At 37.6% G+C, this 21,556-nt stretch overlaps 1 protein-coding gene across 1 annotated transcript in view; it reads left to right on the top strand.

Moving 5' to 3' along the window:
- Nucleotides 1-21,556, top strand: part of sick (sickie) — a 501,196-nt gene that overhangs the window by 281,548 nt on the left and 198,092 nt on the right. Inside the window, exons 13-14 of the mRNA XM_067143723.2 lie at nt 544-697; nt 19,006-19,158. Of these exons, the coding sequence (XP_066999824.2) occupies nt 544-697; nt 19,006-19,158 (307 nt within the window). The remainder of the gene's footprint in view (nt 1-543; nt 698-19,005; nt 19,159-21,556) is intronic.

The raw sequence follows: 21,556 nt of genomic DNA, 5'->3' as shown, positions 1-21,556 counted from the left end.
AGCAATAAGGTTGTCATTACTCTACTGGTGCTTGAAATATGTTTTCATGATACAAATGAGGTTAAATTAGGTTAGGTGACTGTTTTGATAAGAAAACTGAAATGTTTGCCACAGAAGCCACTGGAGTGATTAGTACTCAAATTTTTCAGAATGAAATTGAACATGCGTGTTCATGCCTCGGACTTAGAAAAATAACTTGCGAGTAAGCCGTAGTATGGAAATTTGTGAAAACTCAAGTTTTGAACAAATGGATTGCCGTTCCATACCTATTTTAATGTGTGTGGGTTTTTCCCCAACTTTTACAAAAAATCTGATATAACGACAATCCGCTATAGCGAGTAAATTTTTTGCTGTTATGAATTCTCGCTATAACAGACTTCTACTGTATTTTGCACGAGGTCTTCTTGTAGCACGTGGGTTATTTCACCGAGGTTTCAAGGTAGAGTGTGTTACTTCCCTTGTCAGTACTGGTACTTCATGCTTCTGTGAATTTGCTGTTTTGATCTAAAACATGCATGAAATAATGACTATCTTCACATTAAGCGGGCTTGGTGGAAGCAGACAGCGTGGAATCGCTATGTTCCTTGCCTGCTCAACTACAGCATCGTGCCAGCCTCACACATGCACGTCTCCTCATGCATCAACGTGAGAGCAGTGCATCTCCAGTTCCACGTCTCAACCGCAGCAACAGCATTAGGTAAGTTAAAAATCATCCTCCCCAGTCATGGAGTATGGATAATTATAGCAGTTGTGATAATTAAGAGACTCTGCCTGTAGAGCACTTGTGATATGAGTGGGAAGTGTGTTATTGCCTATTTGACCATAAATTTTAATGAAATGTTTCATATTGGTAGATAATTCGAGATTAATAGAGAATGAAAGTAATACTCCTGGATGTTAAAAAGCAGAAAATTAATTGCTTGATTTATTAGCATACATTGTTACTAGTTTTCTAGTTTTTAATTTTTTAAAATTAAGAATTGAAGGTGAAAACCATGAGGTGGAGGAAAAAGAGGAGGATCATTACTTGTATGTATGTTTAGTCATCAGCCCGAAGGCTGGTTGGATCCTCAACAGTTCCGCCATGAGCTGTCATAGATGGCCTAGGCATCACTGAAGAGGCGTACTAGGGAAATGAGGAGTGAGGTAGTTTCCCGTTGCTTTCCTCACCGAGCCAGAAGTTGCTATTACAAATCAGTCTGCCAAGCCCACTGAAATGCATACACCAACCGACCCTATGAGCAATATTTTCACACCATTCGTAGCAGGGACTGGCTGCGTAAGGAATGGCATTACTAGCATCGCTCATACCTCAGTCACTTTCATTTTGTCAAAGCCAAGGATAAGACAGAGACAGATCAATGAAAGTAACAAAATTGCTCTAGCCCATACCAGAAGACTTACTGCACTGTAAACACTAGGTCCCGCCAGCAAAGGCATGATCATTACTTATGTTAGAATAAATGAAAGAATGAGTTAAGATATCTTCAGTATTAGTGTTATTTATTTACCACAATTCTGACCAGAAACGTGGAAAGTCTAGAGAAAAAAGGTGAGCCCCCATGTACGTATAAAATGTTCCCTAGACCTGTCTTTAAGATGAGATATTATTTGTTGTTGTTGTTTGAGTCATCAGTCCACAGAGTGGTTTGATGCAGCTCTCCATGCCACCCTATCATGTGCTAAACTTTTCATTTCTATGTAACTGCTGCATCCTACATCTGCTCTAATCTGCTTGTCCTATTCATATTTCGGTCTACCCCTAGCATTCTTACTGCCAGCACTTCCCTCAAAAATCAACTGCACAAGTACTCGGCATCTTAAGATGTGTCTTATCATTCTATCTCTTCTTCTCATCAAATTTAGCCGAATGGATCTCCTCTCACCAATTCAGTTCAGTATCTCCTCATTCGTTCTTCAATCTATCCATCTCACCTTCCGCATTCTTCTGTAACACCACATTTCAAAAGCTTCTATTCTCTTTCATTCTGATCTAGTTATCGTCCATATTTCACTTCCATACAATGCCATGCTCCAGACAAAAGTCTTCAAAAACATCTTTCTAATTCCTATATCAATGTTTGAAGTGAGCAAGTTTCTTTTCTTAAGAAAGATCTTCCTTGCTTGTGCTAGTCTCCATTTTATGTCCTCCTTACTTCTGCCATCATTAGTTATTTTACTACCCAAGTAATAATATTCATATACTTCCATTAAGATTTCATTTCCTAATCTAATATTTCCTGCATCACGTGACTTTGTTCGACTGCAGTCCATTACTTGTGTTTTGGACTTATTTATTTCCATCTTGTACTCCTTACCCAAGATTCTATCCATACCATTCAGCAATTTCTCCAGATCTTCTGCAATCTCAGATAAAATAACAATATCATCAGCAGATCTCAGGGTTTTGATTTCCTCTCCTTGGATTGTGATTCCCCTCCCAAATTCCTCTTTGATTTGCTTTACTGCCTGTTCTATATAAACATTGAAAAGGAGGGGGGACAAACTACAACCTTGCCTCACTCCTTTCTGGATTGTTGCCTCTTTTTCAAAGCCCTTGATTCTTATCACTGCAGACTGATTTTTATACAGATTGTAGATCATTTTTTGTTCTCGGTACCCAATCTCACTCGCCTTCAGAATCTCAAATAGCTTGGTCCAATCAACTTTATCAAATGCCTTTTCTGAATTTACAAACGCCATGTATATGGGCTTGCCCTTCTTAATTCAATCCTCTAAGATCAGACGTAAAGTCAGGATTGCTTCATGTGTTCCAACATTTCTTCTGAAGCCGAATTGATCGTCTCCCAACTCAGTTTCAACTTGTATTTCCATTCTTCTGTAAATAATACATGTTAAAATTCTGCAGGCATGAGGTACTAAACTAACGGTGCAGTAGTTTTCACACCTGTCAGCATCGGCTTTCTTGGGAATAGGTATAACAATATTCTGCCAAAAATCGGATGGCACTTCTCCTGTCTCGTACATCTTACACACTAAATGGAATGTCCTCGCCACGCTGGTTTCTCCTAAGGCGATCAGTAATTTAGAGGGAATGTCATCAATTTCAGGTGCCTTGGTCTTATTTAGGTCTCTCAAAGGTCTGTCAAATTCTGCTCTCAAAATTGGGTCTCCCATTTCATCAGCATCAACAGCCTCTTCTTGTTTCGAAACCATATCATCTATGTCTTTACCTTGATACAATTTTGGATATGTTCCTGCCATCTTTCTGCCTTGTCTTCTTTCCCTAGAAGTGGTTTTCCATGTGAGCTCTTAATATTCATACACCTAGTTTTCCTTTCTCCAAAGGATTCCTTGATCTAACTTTGCTAGGACCATACAACCTTCAACATCCTTGCACTTCTCCTTCAGCCTTTCTTACTTAGCTGTCCTGCACTTTCTCTCCACTTCATTGCTTAATTGCCTGTATTCCTTTCTGCCCTCTTCATATTTTGCATTCTTGTACTTTCGTCATTCACCAGTGAGGTCTAGTATCTGGTGAATTATCCATTGATTCTTAGTTGATCTTTCGTTTCTTCCTAACATTTTTTCAGCAGCCATAGAGAACTCATTCTTCACGATTGTCCATTCTTCCTCTGTTGTGTTTCCTACAGCCTTTTCATTTAGCCCTTGTGCATTATGCTCCTTGTAACAGTTCCTCACAGAGTGTCTGGCCGCATGGTGTAGGGGGCAATGCGTCCGCCTGTCACGCGGCGGCCCTGGGTTCGATTCCCGGCCGGGTCAGTGGTTTTTAATTGTAAATTATTAATATCCCTGGCCTGGGGACTGGGTGTTTGTGTCGTCCTTAACATTCCTTGCTTCACATTCAACACTCTACACTTCCGCAATTCCACTTACACGCAGGTTCCTATCATATGGTGAAAGTAGTGGCAAAAGATCTACAAAGGTAGACTCCACAAACAAATATCATTTAAAAAAAAGAAAAAACAGTCCCTCACACTCTTTCTTTCAACTTGTCTAGATCCCATCTCCTTGCATTCCTTAATTTCTTCAACTTCGGACGGCATTTCATGATTAACAAGTTGTGCTCAGAGTCCATGTCTGCTCCTGGGAAAATTTTGCAATCCAACACCTGGTTTCTGAATCTCTGCCTAATCATAATGAAGTTTATTTGATACCTTCCAGTGTCTCCAGGTCTCATCCACGTATACAGCCGTCGTTTGTGGTGTTTGAACCAAGTATTGGCAAGGACTAAATTATGGTCAGTGCAGAATTCAACCAGCCGACTTCCTCTTTCGTTCCTTTGTCCCAATCCAAATTCTCCTACTGTGCTACCTTCTCTTCCTTGGCCTACCACTGCGTTCCAGTCTCCCATCACAATTAGATTCTCGTCACCTTTGACATATTGTATTAAAACTTCTATATCTTCATATATTCTTTTAATTTCTTCATCATCTGCTGAACTAGTAGGCATATAGACCTGCACTATTGTGGTGGGCATTGGTTTGGTTTCTATCTTGACAACAATAATCCTTTCACTATGCTGGTCGTAGTAGCTTACCCGCTGAACTATTTTCTTATTCATTATTAAACCAACTCCTGCATTTCCCCTGTTTGATTTTGTGTTGATAATTCTTTAGTCGCCTGAACAAAAATCCTGCTCTTCCTGCCAACGTACTCCACTTATACCAACTAGATCTAACTTTAGTCTATCCATCTCCCTTTTCAGATTCTCTAACCTTCTGCAACGATTCAAACTCCTAACATTCCATGCTCCGTCTCATAGAATGTCAGTATCCATGTTCCTGATGATTGCCACCTCTCATATAGTCCCCACCCGGCTATACGAATGGGGTACTATTTTATCTCTGGAATATTTTACCTGGAAGGAAGCCATCATCGGTACATCATTCATACAGAGAGAGTTTCATGTTCCCAGGAGTTAGTTATGACTGTAGGTTCCCATTGCTTCAGCCGTGTAGCAGTATCAACACAGCTAAGCCATGTTGAGTATTATTACTAGGCCATTTCAGTCAGTCGTCTAGACTTCCGCCTTTGTAACTTCCGAAAGGCTGCTACCCCCCTTTCGATGAACCAATCGTTAGTCTGGTCTCTTGACAGACACCCATCTGAGATGGTTGCATCTGCGGCTTGGCTATCTGGTTCATTGGCACACGCAAGCCTCCCCACCACGGCAAAGTCACATGGTTCACAGGGGGGGAGGGATATTATTTACAGTCTCGAAAGGATAAGCATAAGATTAGAAGGAAGCCGCATAGGAAAGGGAGAGCAACAAGACAATTTTACAGGTAGAGAAGAAACTTTGATCAAATGCTAAAGAAGAAAAGAAACTGTATTAAATATTTTTAGGTGATACTGCATGGATAGTTGACATGTTCAATCTTTTCTTAAAAATTTTACTTTATTAAAGAATTGTTTAAAGTATTTACTTGCGTATAAGACCCATTTTTGTTCGTTATTTGATGCTGAAAATGTTGGGGGGTCTTACATGCTATATCCCAAAAATTATTAGGGTATCAAAACATGAATTAATCAGTATAATAATAATAATAATAATAATAATAATAATAATAATAATGGCGTGTTGCCTCCAAAGAGGGCTGGTGCATGTCTTTTGAGTAGGCACCGTACAGGCGACCTGCGCGTCTGTGAGGATGGGGCCTTACCTACAGTTAATTCTAATAATGCTCCCTACTCCCTAGCCATTGGAATTAACCAACAAACGTTAAAATTCCCGGTCCATTCGGGAATCAAACCTGGGACCCCCTGGACCAGAGGCCATGCTAACCATTTAGCCATGGAGCTGGACAATTAATCGGTAAAAATACATTATCCTCAAAAAGATATTGCAAAAGAGTGAATTTATTATCCAAGTCAAATACCATTATGGACCACTATACATAAATCTACCGCTCTTGTAGTTTGAGGTACACACGGGTCATAGAGTAGACCTAATTTAAGGTTAAAGTTCAGCGTCTGAAGTAAACTAAAAATAGCTTAAGGGATATTTTACTTTTAACTTATGCTATTATTAGAAGGGAAACTTTCAAACTAATAGTGTTTTCACTTGTTATGTTTGATTCATGCCTTTGCTGGCGGGACCTAGTGTTTACAGTGCACTATGTCTTCTGGTATGGGCTAGAGCAATCTTGTTACTTTCATTGATCTGTCTCAGCTTTATCCTTGGCTTTGACAAAATGAAAGTGACTGAGGTATGAGTGATGCTAGTAATGCCATTCCTTCTGCAGCCAGTCCCTGCTCTGAATGGTGTGAAAATATTGCTCATAGGGTCAGTTGGTGCATGCATTTCAGTGGGCTTGGCAGACTGATATGTAATAGCAACTTCTGGCCCGGTGAGGAAAGCAACGGAAAACTACCTCACTCCTCATTTCCCTAGTATGCCTCTTCAGTGATGCCTAGGCCATCTATGACAGCTGATGGCAGAGCTGTTGAGGATCCAACCAGCCTTCGGGCTGAGGACTAAACATACATACATGTTTGATTCATCATCTCTGTTGTCAGTGGTCTCTGTCATCTGTGCCTTCTGAGTCTCTATTTGTAGAAGTTTTGGTTTCCCGTACTGCATCATCATGCCGCCTTTGGGCAAGATGTTTTTATTCAAAGATGACATGAATAGAACTTCTGATGTATACTGCTTCCCTTTCGAGTTTTCAATCTGAATTATCTGCGACAACTTGTCATCCTTGAATGAAAATGAACTAATTTAAACTCCTAATATCAGTAGTTTCTCTAACCTCTGACTAAAATTGTGTCCATCCTGTTTCTGTAAATAACTAGGCAGAATCTACATACTCTCTTTTCTCCTTTTCACCCATTCAACTTGCTTTACAGAAATATAATCTTGTGCCTATGTGTGGTTATCAGTAGATACGTTGCCACTCTCCATAACACATCCAAATAAAACTGACAGAAGTCATACATTTACAGTATTGTTGTTCTGTCATCTTTATAGGATTTTATGTGCTTGACCATTTTTTTACATTATTATTTATTACTTCAGTCCTTCCTTTTTTGTTTTATTAATTACAGATCTGATTAGGTTAGGAGGAAGTGATTTTGTTTTTGTTTTTGAAGATTGCACATCAGTTTAGACTCGAAATAGTGTACCTTCTTGAGGAACTCCATTAAATTGACAAATTGCTGGGATAACTTGTTTTAACTGTGTGTGCTTTTCTGTTACTGCTATGCATCATTATTTGATGCAATTAATTTTCCCATTCTGTTATTTTCTTTTTTAATTTTAGTGTATAAAATATAAGGAAATTTACTAAAAAAATTTCATGAAATAACTATTTACAATCAAAAGTTAAAAGGGGAACTTGTTTTACCAGTAAGTATCAAAGGAAATAATGTACCTATATAGATGTATGATTTAGGTAGATTTTACTACTAACTTGATGAAATAATTTAATAGATATTTATAATTCTTTTCACTCTGTAATTATAACTTGTTTTAAAGATCCTAAGTTAAGGAAAAAGAGTATATTTGACTATTTTCCTGGTGTGTGGTTTCCTGCAGCCATATCAGAGAGCGGACATTTCCAAGGTATTGTAAGGGTGAATTGTGCAGATGTTGCTCTAATCACTTGTGGCTCTGCCTGCACTTCAGGACAAGTGGAAGTATATTGCTTGTGTGAAAATGAATATTTAGATGTTTTTGCATCCAGTTTTAATTGTATGATGGAACTTCTCCCACTTCGAGGTCAGGAAGCACAGTCTAGTTTGTATGTGCAGTATTAGCTGCTTGTCTGCAGGAGAACCACCTTTTGAGTGGTGTGAAAACTGTCTGCCTCTGAATAGGATATAGGAGATAAGTTATGTATTATAAGGAGCTCTCGTCAGCGTTGACAAAGTGATCAGAATGTGCAGCGAATAAAGAACGAGTCACTACATTGATTACAAAAGTTCACTCTATCTAAATCGAAAGCAAATTCCTTTGGTGTAGTAAACCATTCAGGGCAATCATGTTTGTATAGTGCCTTTTTCAGGAGTGGTTACGCATGTGATCACCCTGAAGGAGTTTGCTTTTGACGTAGATAGAGTAAACTTTTTTGTTTAAGTGAGGATTCATATCTCATTTGCTGTTTGTGGTACACGTTAAGTGTTCATAATTTAGTGACTTCTGACAATGGCCACTTTGTGAAATGTTGTTTGTCTTGCTTCTCAGTGGCACATGATCTTCACATCATCCAAATATAAACTTTCCATCATTTTCCTGTGGTCAGGGTTTTCCATTAGTGGCTAATACTGTGCATGTGAACAAGATATCACCTGCTGTGTATTATAGACTTCAAATTGGGATAGCGATGAGATAAGGCTTTTAAGAGTGCTTAAATACAGTAGACCAGTAGATTTATTAGCATTTTACCAGAAAATATTGTGGTACTCCAACATCTCTTAAGACTGATTAGACTGGAAGGAACATTAAAAACATTTATTATTATTATTATTATTATTATTATTATTATTATTATTATTATTATTATTATTGTTTCGTTTTGGACCACGTCATTTCAACTGTTTCTTTTGAGCTTTAATGTTGGTCCAGTATTCCTTCATTTGTAGACTGTGTTGCTCCTGTTCTTTTGGCTTTGGTTGGAAACTTTGATGATCTTGGAGTTTTTTCTTAAGTGGGTCACGCTCCCGGATATCTTCAAACGAGATCCCAATCTCCTGCCGATCTTTCTGTACCTCACTGAACCATGCCCATTTTGCCTTTTTCTCTTTGAGGAAAGTGAAATTGGGGTTGGTTAGCTGTGTTGACTTCATTCGGGCCATGTGTCAATAAAAAATAATCATCCTTTTCCACATCATGTCGGTTATTTTCTCCACATGTGAGTACAACTCCTGTTTATGCCATCTCCTAAATTCACCATTGTCTTTGACTGGACCTAAGATTTTTGAGGAAAAACATTATTATTATTATTATTATTATTATTATTATTATTATTACAGTGAATCCCCATTTATATGTTTCTCATTTGTACGTTTTTTGCATTTGTATGTTGTGTTAATAATTGTACTACAGTTTTACATTCATAATAATCCCATTAAAAATTTTTTCATTTATATAATGTACAGTACAGTAAGTTGTCCAAGTCAATTATTTCACGCCCAACGAATCAGTTGTTCTTGCTGCTCAAAATTTGTACAACACTGTATGTTCTGGCCCTCTCCAGAAGGGTGAGAGCTTTTGTGGCTGAAGTTCAACAAGTTTTGTGCACCCATCTTGTCTAGTTGCAGTTGAAAGTGGCCGCATGTTTCATGCAAAGATTGGCTTGATCAGTCATCAGTGACATCTCCACAGAGCCAAGAGACTTCAAGAATTGCAGGAGAAAAACGTACCGTATTCTCAGAAACGAGTAGTGGCCAACGATGACGAAATTAAAAGTTAAAATTCATTACAGTAGTTCCGTATTAGCATTTTTTTTTTCATTTATTTATTATTTTTATGGTTTCCCTTCAGAAACATACAAATGAGGTTCCACTGAATAATAATAATAATAATAATAATAATAATAATAATAATAATAATAATAACAACATCAACAACAACTAGTACACATGCATTCTCAAATCTGTTATACCTTTGACCTACCAATCTACATGCCTCTGTGAAAGAACTGTGCTCATAAATACTTTGTCTGAAACTAGTTTAAAGGCCTCTTCTTCGTCTCTTACCTTGAAGTAATTCAACATTAAAGCTGACATTCATCTCCTCTTCTCCTCGTATGCTTCTTGCCTGGTATCATCAATTGTTTTGCCCCATTAAACAAAAGTCAGTATGACTTCATTATTTTCCTCTGTAGTTTAGCTTATCCTCCTTCATTTGCCCTGCAAGCTGATTTTGCAACATACTAATTCCTAACAGCCTCTCTTGTTTCTTTATGGATACCATCTTGCCATTATTTCCACCTTTTTATATTAGCAACTACTCTCGTTACTTTCATGTCTTTTAGATCGAGCGTATGAATTAGATGATAATGTTGTGTGGCTAGTGCTAGCCTGTTGCAAACCCTCAGGCGAGAGCAGCCAGCATCTGTCATGTTTGATGAGCTCCATGATATTGTGTCAGAGTTAAGGGAATGTTGGAGACAACACAGAAACCTAGTTCTAAAGGTGCTTGTGATTAAAATCCCTCAAAGGCAGTCTATGGTGTGGTGGACTTTCATTTTATCAAGCTTTCACGAGGTTGATGTCATCGTATTCCAATCATCTTTACAGGCGCGTGGTGATTATAATGTTATGATTATAGTACAACATTAAAAATTGACTCTTTAGAGAAAATTATATTTTTGCACACTTCAGTACACTGTTAAGAGAGACTTTACACAATTATAAAATAATAAAAAGATTTTTTGTATAACACCAGAACCCTTTTTGGTTCCAGTTGAACCATCGTCAGCTGGCTAACAAATAAATTAACGTGAGACATTCTAGAACATTACTACAAAAATATGATACAAAAAAAAGATGGTGAGTTGAAAAAATTAAAAGTTCATTAAAATATAGTGCAATGATTTTAAAAAGTCCACTTGTTGCAAGTCTTCATGCTAATTACACACTGCATTATTACAAATTGTAGTGCGACGATTTTAAAATCTAATAAGAATGTAACAAGATTATTTCCTTTCACATACATAACAACACAGTATTTAGCATGAAGACTTGCAACAAGTGGACGTTTTAAAGTCACCGCTGTATATTTTAATGAACTTTTATTTTTCACAACACAGCATCTCTTTTATGTATACTAGTTTTCTAGTAACGTTTTAGAATGTATCTTGTTAATTTATTGGTTAGCCAGATGGTAATGGTCCAACGGGAACTGAAATGGTGTGAATAAATAATGAAAAGACATTTTTTAAAATTGTGTAAAGTCTTTCTTAGCTGTCTATTGAAACGTGGAAAAAATATAATTTTCTCTTAGAAGTCAATTTTTAACGATTTGCAAGTGCCGGCCTGAGTGGCTCAGATGGTTGAGGCGCTCAGTTTGGTGGTGTTTAAAGGTGCTCAAGTGCGTCAGCCTCATGTCAGTAGATTCACTGGCACATAAAAGAACTCGTGCAGGAGTAAATTCTGGCACCCGGGTGTCTCTGAAAACCGTAAAAGTCGTTAGGGAGACGTAAAGCCAACAACATTATTATTGATTTGTAAGTCAGTATGGAATCATCATGAGGCTTATTGTGCTTAATTTTGGTACATGTCATACTGCTCATCATTGTCAACAGTGTTCATCCAGCAGAATCGCTTGCTCCAGGTTGGTGTTAAACAGGGTTTCTACACAGTCAGTCCTAGGGGTTGGTGGCTTTCTACGTCATTGCTTCATGTTGGACTTCCCCTGGAGCACCAGCTTCTTCGTGTCAGGGTTGCAAGTAATGTGCCCAAAGAACATAAGGATTCTCGTGTGTATCTGAGTACACAGTGTTGCGGTCGGATTTCTGTGAGGATGGATGCGTTAGTTCTGTGAAGCAGACATCGCCAACACCACACCTCAGACACGTGTCTGATGGATAGAATACAATGCGGAAGAACTGCCAATCTTTGTCTTGGAGAAGTGAACGCTTCCCTTCCAGTGGCTTTCAGAAAGGCCTGCCTGATGGAAGTGCACATGCTGGCTCGAGCCTTCATACGGAATGCCCAGAGATTCACACCACCGTGCCCAGTATTTCACACCGCCTGCCCTGGACACAGCCATTATCTGTCATCATAGCCATTTGGGAAAATAATCGGATAGTTTTCTGTTGCCCTCCTGATGCCTGCCTTCGGGAGTGATTTTTGCACCTCTAGGACAAAAAACTACCCAGACCTCATCAAGCCTAGGTTGTTAGCTTATGCCGGCAAACATTCGGCTATTTGGAAATTCTCTGTTGATCTAAGGGAATGTTTTTTTTCCCCTTCATATTTCCTCGTATTCAAAATTTATTTTGTTCTAATCTTAGTGCATATAAAGAGCATTCTAATAAATGGGCTTTAATGTTGAGATTTTAGCATTTTGGTTTTCAAACACCCATTATAACCAGTTATATGGGCATAGCATAGTGGTCAAGGCAGTGGCTCTGTAATATAAGGTGCACAGGCTCGAGTCTGTATCAAGTCACTTTCAATTTAATTTAATTTAAACAATCTTCTTCTTTTTCCATACATCCTTTTATGGAAAATGTATTTTGTTATAATGTTAGCGCATATGAAAAGCATATTTACCAACTGATGAGCCCAACTTAGCACACTGGCAACCAGGAATGAGTTAGCTGGAAAATTTATAATGTCCAATAATGGACCATTTATATTATAAAAAGCATTCTAATAAACAGCTTCAAAATACAAAGAAGAACAAATAACATATAAAAGAAGTTACTCAGAAAAAAGAAGTACAAAGGAAGACATTTGAAGGAAACTCAGAGAAGCAAAAGAAAGGGAAAAAGTAAAGAAATTTTTAAAAAAGGAAAGTTTTATGACTCGAATAAATGCACCTTAATATCATACAGCCATTATCTTATGACTATGCTCTGAGATTACTTCTCTGAATGCTGTATTAATGACAACTTATGACTGGTGTTTGATTGATGAAACACTAAAATCTCAAAAATTAAAGGCCATTTGAGAGAATGTACAAATACGTATTGATTTTGTACCCACGTCCACTAACCTCGCAAAAGTTTGGAAAAATAAGTGCCTACCGCACCATAGATTCCCCTTCTTAGTATATGCATTTTTTTTGTATGTGATGTTGATATTTAAGCTACTTTTGTCTAAAAATCAGCTTCTTACTTATCACATCTTGCACAAGATAACTAATGTCCACTTGTCCATTCTGCTATTAGTCACCTGTTGCTTCATTTTCCTTTTTTTTTTTTTTTTTTTTTAATTACTGTGCTTATTGTGTTGAAGTGGCAATGTTGATACATCTTATGAAGTGCTGTTATATGGAATGTATACTTTTAAGTGTGAAGTTACAGTCAATAAGCATGTTGAGTGTCTTGTGAACATTATATGAATCAGGTATATGGAAATTCATGAAGCTTACTTATGTTTGTGTTATGTGGGAAATAGAGAACAGCTGAGAGAGATGTTCGATTGCGAACATACTTCTTCTTATTGTTACTTCACTTTCATAATAAACTGGCTGTTACCCGCAGCTTTGCTCGCGTGGATTTTGTGATGTGATAAAAGTCGTTCCTCGCTACTGTACTAAGGCATCTGAAAATTCCTAAGGTATAAAAACTCACTGAAAAATTGAGTTTCATTTACGCCTCTTTACAATCTCTCTTAAGGGGATTTTCAAAAAAAAGATTTTTACAATTTTTTAACAGAGATTCCATATACAGATTTTCACGTCTGTAACATCTTCAGTTTTTGAGATCAGTATCCTAGTAAAAAGAACTTATTTTTCAGTCCTTTTCACCCCCACACCCCTAAGTGGTATTTCCAAAAACAAAAAAATGTGTTTCTTAATTTTTAAAGAAGATTCCAGATATGAATTTTCATTTCTGTAATATCTTCAGTTTTTGAGATATATCGTAAAAGGTATTAAACCCCATTTTCTCCTTTCTTCACCCCCCCCCACCCCCTAAAGTGATTTTTCAAAGACAAAAAAAAAATACGTATATATTTTTAAAGGAGATTCCAAATACCAGTGTTTAAGTCTGTAAGCTGTTAAGTTTTTGAGATATAGATATACTTTACTCATTTAAACAATTCACCCCCCTCCCCCACCTTTTTCACCCCTTTAGTGTCGGAATATCCAAAAATCCTCCCTAGTGAGCACCTAGACTAATATAAAGGTAAGGTAGGTAAGGGTTGTTCTGCCCGAAGGCAGGTCCGAACCTCCGCAGAGGTGTTCCTGAGCCGGAGTTTACGTGCGGTAGGGTGGCCAGTTCCTTTCCGCTCCTCCATTCCCTTACCCCCCACCAACAGCGTGTGGCAACCCATCCAACTCCTGACCACGCCCAATGTTGCTTAACTTCGGAGATCTCACAGGATCCGGTGTTTCAACATGGCTACGGCCGTCGGCTCTAATATAAATGTATCCCTAAAATTTCATTTCTTTATGTCCAGTAGTTTTGTTTCGGCGATGATGAATTGGTCAGTCAGGACATGTTATTTTATATATAGATATGATAATGTTCTGTGGATATTTCTAGCCTGGTGCAGCCCTTGTAAGGCAGATCCTCCGATGAGGGTTGGTGGCATCTGTTGTCTGTAGGAAACTGTGTGCTATTGTTGTGGAGATTATGAGGCAGAGATAGTGTTGTGTGTGAGTTGCAGGGATTTTGGGGACAGTTGGAACACCCAGTTCCCGAGCCAAAGGAATTAACCGTTTTAAGGTTAAAATCTCCAATGCAGCTGGGAATCAAACTCAGGACCCTCTGAACCGAAGAGCCCTTTGCTGACCATTCAGCCGATGAGCCAGACTTCTTTTAAATAAAAAGAGCTGGAGGATACTTTAATTCATGAACGTTGAGGCAGATTAAGACTGGTAGTTTCTTTTATTTAAAACAAATGGTTTGTTGGGGCAATAGCCCCAGTTTTATTGAACTGAAGGATACTGAGAATACTGATATTTCAATGACGTAAGAAACCAGTTTATTAAGACTTGTTCTTGAGTAAAGTCAGCATAGCAGCCTTGGTGCTTTGTGGTTCCGTAACAGTATACTTTTTAAAGGTTCCACCCTAACAATACTAAAAAATGATGTTTAATTAGGGTGACATTAACAAGTGTCGGGACATGTTTCGTCCTTCTCTATGGACATCATCAGCCAAAAATACTTGTAAGATAAGTAAAATAGACAAGGTCACAAATACGCTTTAAAATACGATTTGGGTTACCGAATATGTCAAGTTCAAATACATGATAAAATTCTAAGAATATTCTTAAAATGCTCAAGTTCAATTACTTTTTTTGTCCTATTAAAATGAAGATAAAATTGTTGAACACTCATAATAGTTCCATTAAAAGTTCGATGATTGAGATCTTATGTTGGCGTGATGATGTGTTAATAATTCTTAGTTAAGAGGTTATGAGGCAGGCTGTAACACGCGCATCAAGCTTCACCTCTCTGGGGATGAATATTCAACCAGCTTACAGTTAAATATTCCGTCTGTACTCTTGGATAGTTACAGACGCAGCCCCTCTTTTAATTCTTTTGCGGCTGGGCTGAGTGGCTCGGACGGTTGAGGCGCTGGCCTTCTGACCCCAACTTGGCAGGTTCAATCCTGGCTTAGTGCGGTGGTATTTGAAGGTGCTCAAATACGTCGGCCTCGTGTCAGTAGATTTACTGGCACTAAAAGAACTCCTGCGGGACTAAATTCTGGCACCTCGGCGTCTCCGAAAACCATAAAAATAGTTAGCGAGACATAAAGCTAATAACATTCAAAAAATAAAAAATTCTTTTGCTCATTGTAAAAGAATGAATCTGACCCTAATAGCAGGACTTAAGAGGTATTGGGAACGAAAGCCTGCATCCAAAGAACTAGTCATAAGAGCTCCCTAGTGGGCTTAAATCACTAATAATAATGAATCTGACTTGAAATTGGGTTACTGTAGAATCAAAATTAATTATGGCAGTTGTGGTTAACACTGTTTTAGTTTCTGTTGAAGACACAAGACCTCTCTGTAGCACTCATGTATTTAGATCTTCTAGCTCTTTGCAAGCTTTGCACAAACTGCAGAAACTTGCATCATGTGTTTATGGCTTTACTGAAATCATACTCTCAAAAGAGATGTAGTCTAGTTTGGGGAACAAGAATAGAAACGAATGTGAGACAAGGACGCAGAGAACATGACTTGTAGAATAGGTTGACTTAAAAATAATCAAATGTTTGAATATTGTGCCATTTGTAGTCTGATTGGGGAGAATGAAAATATAATTTGACCTTTATTCTCATTTGTAGCCACATTACTGCAGAAGTTGTAAAAGTGATGAGCTTTAAGTTGGTCCATTGTAGCAGGATCAGAACCGTAACAACAACACAGTCCAACCAGAAGAAGAACTAGATGATGGTACACTCACTTGTAAGAAATGAATAATAATTGCTCTCCCCTCACCTTTATACAATATGACACAAGCTACCATCCCAGGTTGCACATCATTTCTTCTTCTGAAATGTAGGCCTAGTGAGGTACCCCACACTGATCTACATAAAACTTCTCAGTCACAGAAGGATTGATACAGATGGATTAGATTCAAGTCGGTTATTTTGGTTTGGTGAATTTAGTTGAAGAGCTTGAGGTAATGAAGACAGTGTGAATATCTTATAGGATGAGATGAACTGGTTTTTTTTTTTCACCTGCCCATAAACAGTGTGTAAAGAGACTAGGATCATGTGAGTTATTGTAAAAGGAAGAGCATTTCCATTTTTTTCTCTGATTAGAAAATACAAACTTGCTGTTAATCTGTTGCATTGGTGAGCATTTTATTTGTATTCTACCTGAATAATGTTGGAGAAAAGCATTCTTTTTGTCTTTGTATTTTGTACGGTCCTATGAAGTACGCTTTTGTGTTTGTCCGCTAATAAGACTGATGTGCACTGCGCCGTGACTTTGCATGCTAACTTGCAGGTTCATACACCTGCTAAATTTGTGACTTTTGTTGTTAATTTCATTAGTATTCCTGAGTTAAATGGTAAATAGTGTTGCTTTCTTGAGTGACTGGGAATGTTGACTGAACTAAGCATGAAGGTAGATTTAAAAGCTGGAGATAAATATTTAACTGTTTTAAGTTAGTTCAATTTAATGAACATTTTAAAGTTACATCAGGAAGTGTTATTGCAGCTGAGTTTCAGACTGAGCATACCATGCAGTTTAATTTTATTCTCCTTTTTTGTCTTATCTTCATCTCCTCATTAATATTAATGCAAATTTTGTCTGAATGAGAAAATACAACAGAAATATCTCTATGGTTGGAAATAAAATTAGTTGGAAAGTACATTGAATGAAGCAAATTTCCAAAGCTTGAAGTTGTGATATAATAATTATTAGTTTCATTTTCATAAATTATGTTTTTTGAATTATTTGTATGAAAACACGTGTTTACAGTCTGGGTAGATAAATAAACAAAAAAATAAGTAAATATTAAAAGAATATTTAAGGATCTATGTATAAATTATGTTTCTCATTGGAATAGTTCATGTAATTTGAGCTCTGATTGCAGTAAAGTGAACAGGAATTTTGTACATATCTGTTTCATTGCTGGGAGAAATCAAGAATTCTTAGTATGGTTGGTGCCTTCCTCTGTGGATCAGTGGTAGTGTCGGGCACCAGGTTCAAACCCAGCTGATGTAGTCAGATTTTTGAAGGGTGGAAGAAACTATACGCCGTACGATGTCGGCATACAAAAGATCTCTGTGACACATTTGATGTTTACCGGATGAAATTAGGCAATTACTATTCAACCATAGATTGCCCAGCAGAGTTCTGCTTTCTCAGCCATCCGATAGAGTATATCAGATTGTCAGGTAGTCTAAATGGTGTCAAATCAAAGCATCTGAAACACATTAGCTGAGGTCATATGATTTTTTTTTTTAGAATGTATTTATTTAACTAATTTTATATATTATGGGTTAATTGTTTTCTGTTAATGAGTGCTTCTGTTGATTTTTGTGGGAATGATATTGAATTATATCAGACCAAAAATTATCTTCAGTGGTTACTATTTGCCTGGTAGTAAATTTACCATAAATATTTAACTGAGATCCACTGCTTTATAAGTAACATTGACTTCCACAACTCCTCGTATACTATACAAAGTTGAAGGACAGAAGGCATGGATGACGCACTTTTAACAAATATAGTTAAGGTGCCCAAACAGATTATATCTCAAAAGTTATTCATGAATGTACGTCTGATTTCACACACAGAAATGATCTGTCAAATTTTACTTGAATGTTTGACTGACACAAGTGACTGAATTTTTCATTGATATTCCTAAGCATAGTTGTCATTTGTACCGTTCTTTAATACCACAGGCTTTAGCAAGTTCAGTTTTTGTGTCATGTTATACAACTATTGTATAATGTTGGTTTGGTCCAGGCCACGTTCTTCACTGCTGCATCCCAGATTCCTCCTTGAAAACTTTGTAATGAACAAAGTAAGGGTGGAAATGATTTTCTCTTGTCAAATTAATACCATTAACACTTCATAATCAAAGTGTTCAGTAGACCTCACCATCTGGCACCTTCAGATACCTTGTTGCTGCTTTGGAATTCATCAGTCCAACGTCGGTGTTCTGTTAAACACTTTGATGTTCACTGCACCCCTGGTCCTTGGTTGCTACGCGTACAAGTTTAAAAGGCACAACAGTTCGATATGGCAACACTCTATCACTCGCAGCTTCTCATAGCTTTCGCACAACACTGATGGGGCATTTCTGTCATGGAGAACTGCAGTTTTCACTTACATCCATCTTGTAGCACCACCAGATGCACACTGACTGTGTCAGTCACCTGGCCTTTGGTAGCATGTGCCGCAGGGTTTTCAATGTAATGCCAACCTTACCTTGCTGCTGCATGTTCTGACAATATAACACCATTGTCATAACTTATGAAACAACCTACACATTTTCTAAATTAATGTCCAAATTGTGTATAATTTAAAGATTATCCTACTTCACTAAAATAATTATATGATTTATTAAATGATTTATTTACTGAAAAATTAATTGAAACTGTTTGCAGTTATTGTTTATAAAGTTCAGCAGCTGTTTCAGGCTTTTGTATAACTTTCATATTTGTCTTTTAAAAAGGTTTTTCTGGTTCTACACTCTGCACTCTGTTATTAGAAATATGTTTAGACTTTACTTTTGAATGAAATTATGAAAGAGATGAAGATTTTGATCTAATTTTGTTTATCCTGCTCTTCTATTATTATGTTGGTCATTCGCTATATAGGCTGATACTGTGGTTAACATGATGTACTTTTTTACTGCTATCAGCAAATAGTGGGAGATATTTACTGTAGAAAGGACCATTATTTATATTTTTTATTAACAAATGGTGTTTCAGATCTACAAAATCTGAGAAGCTGTATCCGTCCATGCTGCAGCGCTCTGAGGAACTGGAACCCTACTACTGTGTTCCTTTAAATGTGTCAGCCACTGGCCAGAGTCAACCTACAAGTCCAACTCCCAGCCAGGTATCACAAGGGACGGCTTCCAGGTACGAACTTCAACATTAGGATCTTAATTCTGCTTTATTTAATATGCCAGAAAATAGTATGAAGGTATTAGGTGAGTGATTATTGGTGGCAACAAGGGGAACTGCTCACACTTCCAATAATTTTTTTTTTACACTCAACGAGAAACTTTTGTCAAAATCAGCACGAGCCTCGCTGCATTGAATGTAGCAGAAACAATCTATTCGAGACAAAAGGTATGGTTTTGTAGATACAAGGAAGTTCAGCTCGAATTGAGAAGAAGAGCTTTTGACAACTGGAGCAAAAAAGAGCATAAAGGCAAAGGTGTAGTCCTATTTAAATAGTATACTCCAGTAAATACATGGATTCATGATCATACAGGATTGTCTTGCAGTGAATGGCGTGAGGCAATAAAAATGAATGCCAATGTCTCTGCTGTGCTTACTGCACCTAACAGACGTTGCCACAGAAAGCTCGGAACTCTTTCTTTCACGTGTCCTGGAAGCCTGTCCACCTGGTGATTTACTACCCAGATCAATGAGAGCCAACACTATGAGAGGACAAGGTTATAATGTCTATGAAAAGTACATGGTCTCTCCAACAGAGGAAGCAACCAACGCATTGACATTATTGCTTTGAAGCCATCCTGTTCTGAAGGTTTCATCATTGATCCAACAATTAGATTTGAAACCAATGAAAACCAGCCAGAAGAGGTCGATGCGAAAAAAAGATAAATTTATGAACAAACTGTGGACTTCTATAAGCAAAAGTATAAGCTCTCATCCATCTCTGTAATCAGCTTGATGTTAGGTGCTCGAGGAAACACACCTAAATTTTTTGTCAACTTTTGCAATACCTTTAGGCTGAATAAAGATTTCATCTATAACATCGCCACCTCAAGAAGTCAATCATGATTTTCAAGAACCATGGTTGCGGACCTCGGTTAAATGTTTGACGTGCCTCACTCTTTTGCCTACTCTTAACTTCATACTATCTCGTGTATCTATCTGTATCTATTATTGTTGTTGTTAAGGTACTAGGGCAACCTGCAGCTGTTGCAGGAAGATTGAATAATAGTAATGATAATAACGCCACACATTCAAAATTAGCGCCTAAAGGAACTCCTCTATCAATCAAAAGTGAAACTAATAACACAACAAGTTGGGACTTTAATCAGAAGATATCTCCACTGAAATATTAATTTTGTTATTGTGCAGTTTCCTAAACTGACTGAATTTCTCCTTGTTTTGTTTTGATATACATCAAGAAGTTTGGACATTTTTCCACAGATGACACTACCAAAAAACTATGATCATGCACCCTGGTGCAAGGTGTAAGAACTTATAACTTAAAGAAGTTTTGTATTCCTAGGTTTTCCATAACTGATCTATGTTCATTTATTTTGGGGTTGGCAACCCTCCGTTTTTCTTTCCGCCAGTTTTGAATCTGGCGAATCAAAAATTTCTGTAATTAATTTTCAACCTATCACAGGCTTCTTGTTCGATTCTGAGTGTAACTTTGAGATTAATCAATTAAATTGAGAGGGTGTGGCTGGTTTAGTCTTGAATGATTTCAAACCTTCCCTGAGGGTTTATAAACTGCGGCTTTTCACGTTTCTTGGCCAATTGATCGTAGTCTATCTGAGTGTGTGTGGGGTAAAGCAGGAGGCAGGCGGCCTCTTTCGTCGGCAGCTAGAACATCTATAAGGTAATGGCCACATAAATTATATCTTTCTTGTCGTAGCTACCTCCGCAGCTTAACCCGAGGGGAAAGGTCTGAATCTTTAACGATGTAACCGACATTTCTAAAATGTAAATTTTCTTCTGGCTAATGTAAAACTTCATAAAGCTTTAACTGTAAATCGGGGATAGAGAGTGAGTTACCCTCTCGAACTCCCCTACATCTTGGTTTGAGGTGACTACATTTTGTAACTTTTTCTTCCTTTCCGTAAGGCATTAATTTAACCTTTATTCATGTCACCTCAGTATCTTGGGATTAGCCCCTGCATCTCTAGGCCAAGAGCCCCGTTAGCATTTTAATCTTCATTTTGTGTTTGGGCTAATTATCTAACCTGTTATTTTTCCATGAAGGCCCAGTAGGTTGGGTTATGAATGCCCCTGTAAAAGTATTGTCAATTGTAAATTGTGCTTAGAAAGGCCAGAGAATGTAAGGGTTGTGTGTAATGGTGCCTTAAGCGGGCAGTTAAAATTGGATGAATGTTGGAGAGCCTGTTAGCTCTTTTCAAGTTTTGTAATTGTAAAGTGTGCCTGTGGGAGGCTAGACATTGTGTTTTAGGGAGCAAGTGCTCTTGAATTAAGGGATTTCTGCCCTTAACTAAATAATACCACTTCCATTTGTAAAATTGTAAAACTAGGGGCGTGAAGCCCAGAAATGTAAAAATCACTAATCTTGGATTTTCCT

Source organism: Anabrus simplex, chromosome 3 (genome assembly GCF_040414725.1).
Source record: "Anabrus simplex isolate iqAnaSimp1 chromosome 3, ASM4041472v1, whole genome shotgun sequence".
Classification (NCBI taxonomy): Eukaryota; Metazoa; Arthropoda; class Insecta; order Orthoptera; family Tettigoniidae; genus Anabrus; species Anabrus simplex.
Note: the sequence above shows the minus strand (reverse complement) of the source record. Positions and strands in the feature narration are given on the sequence as shown.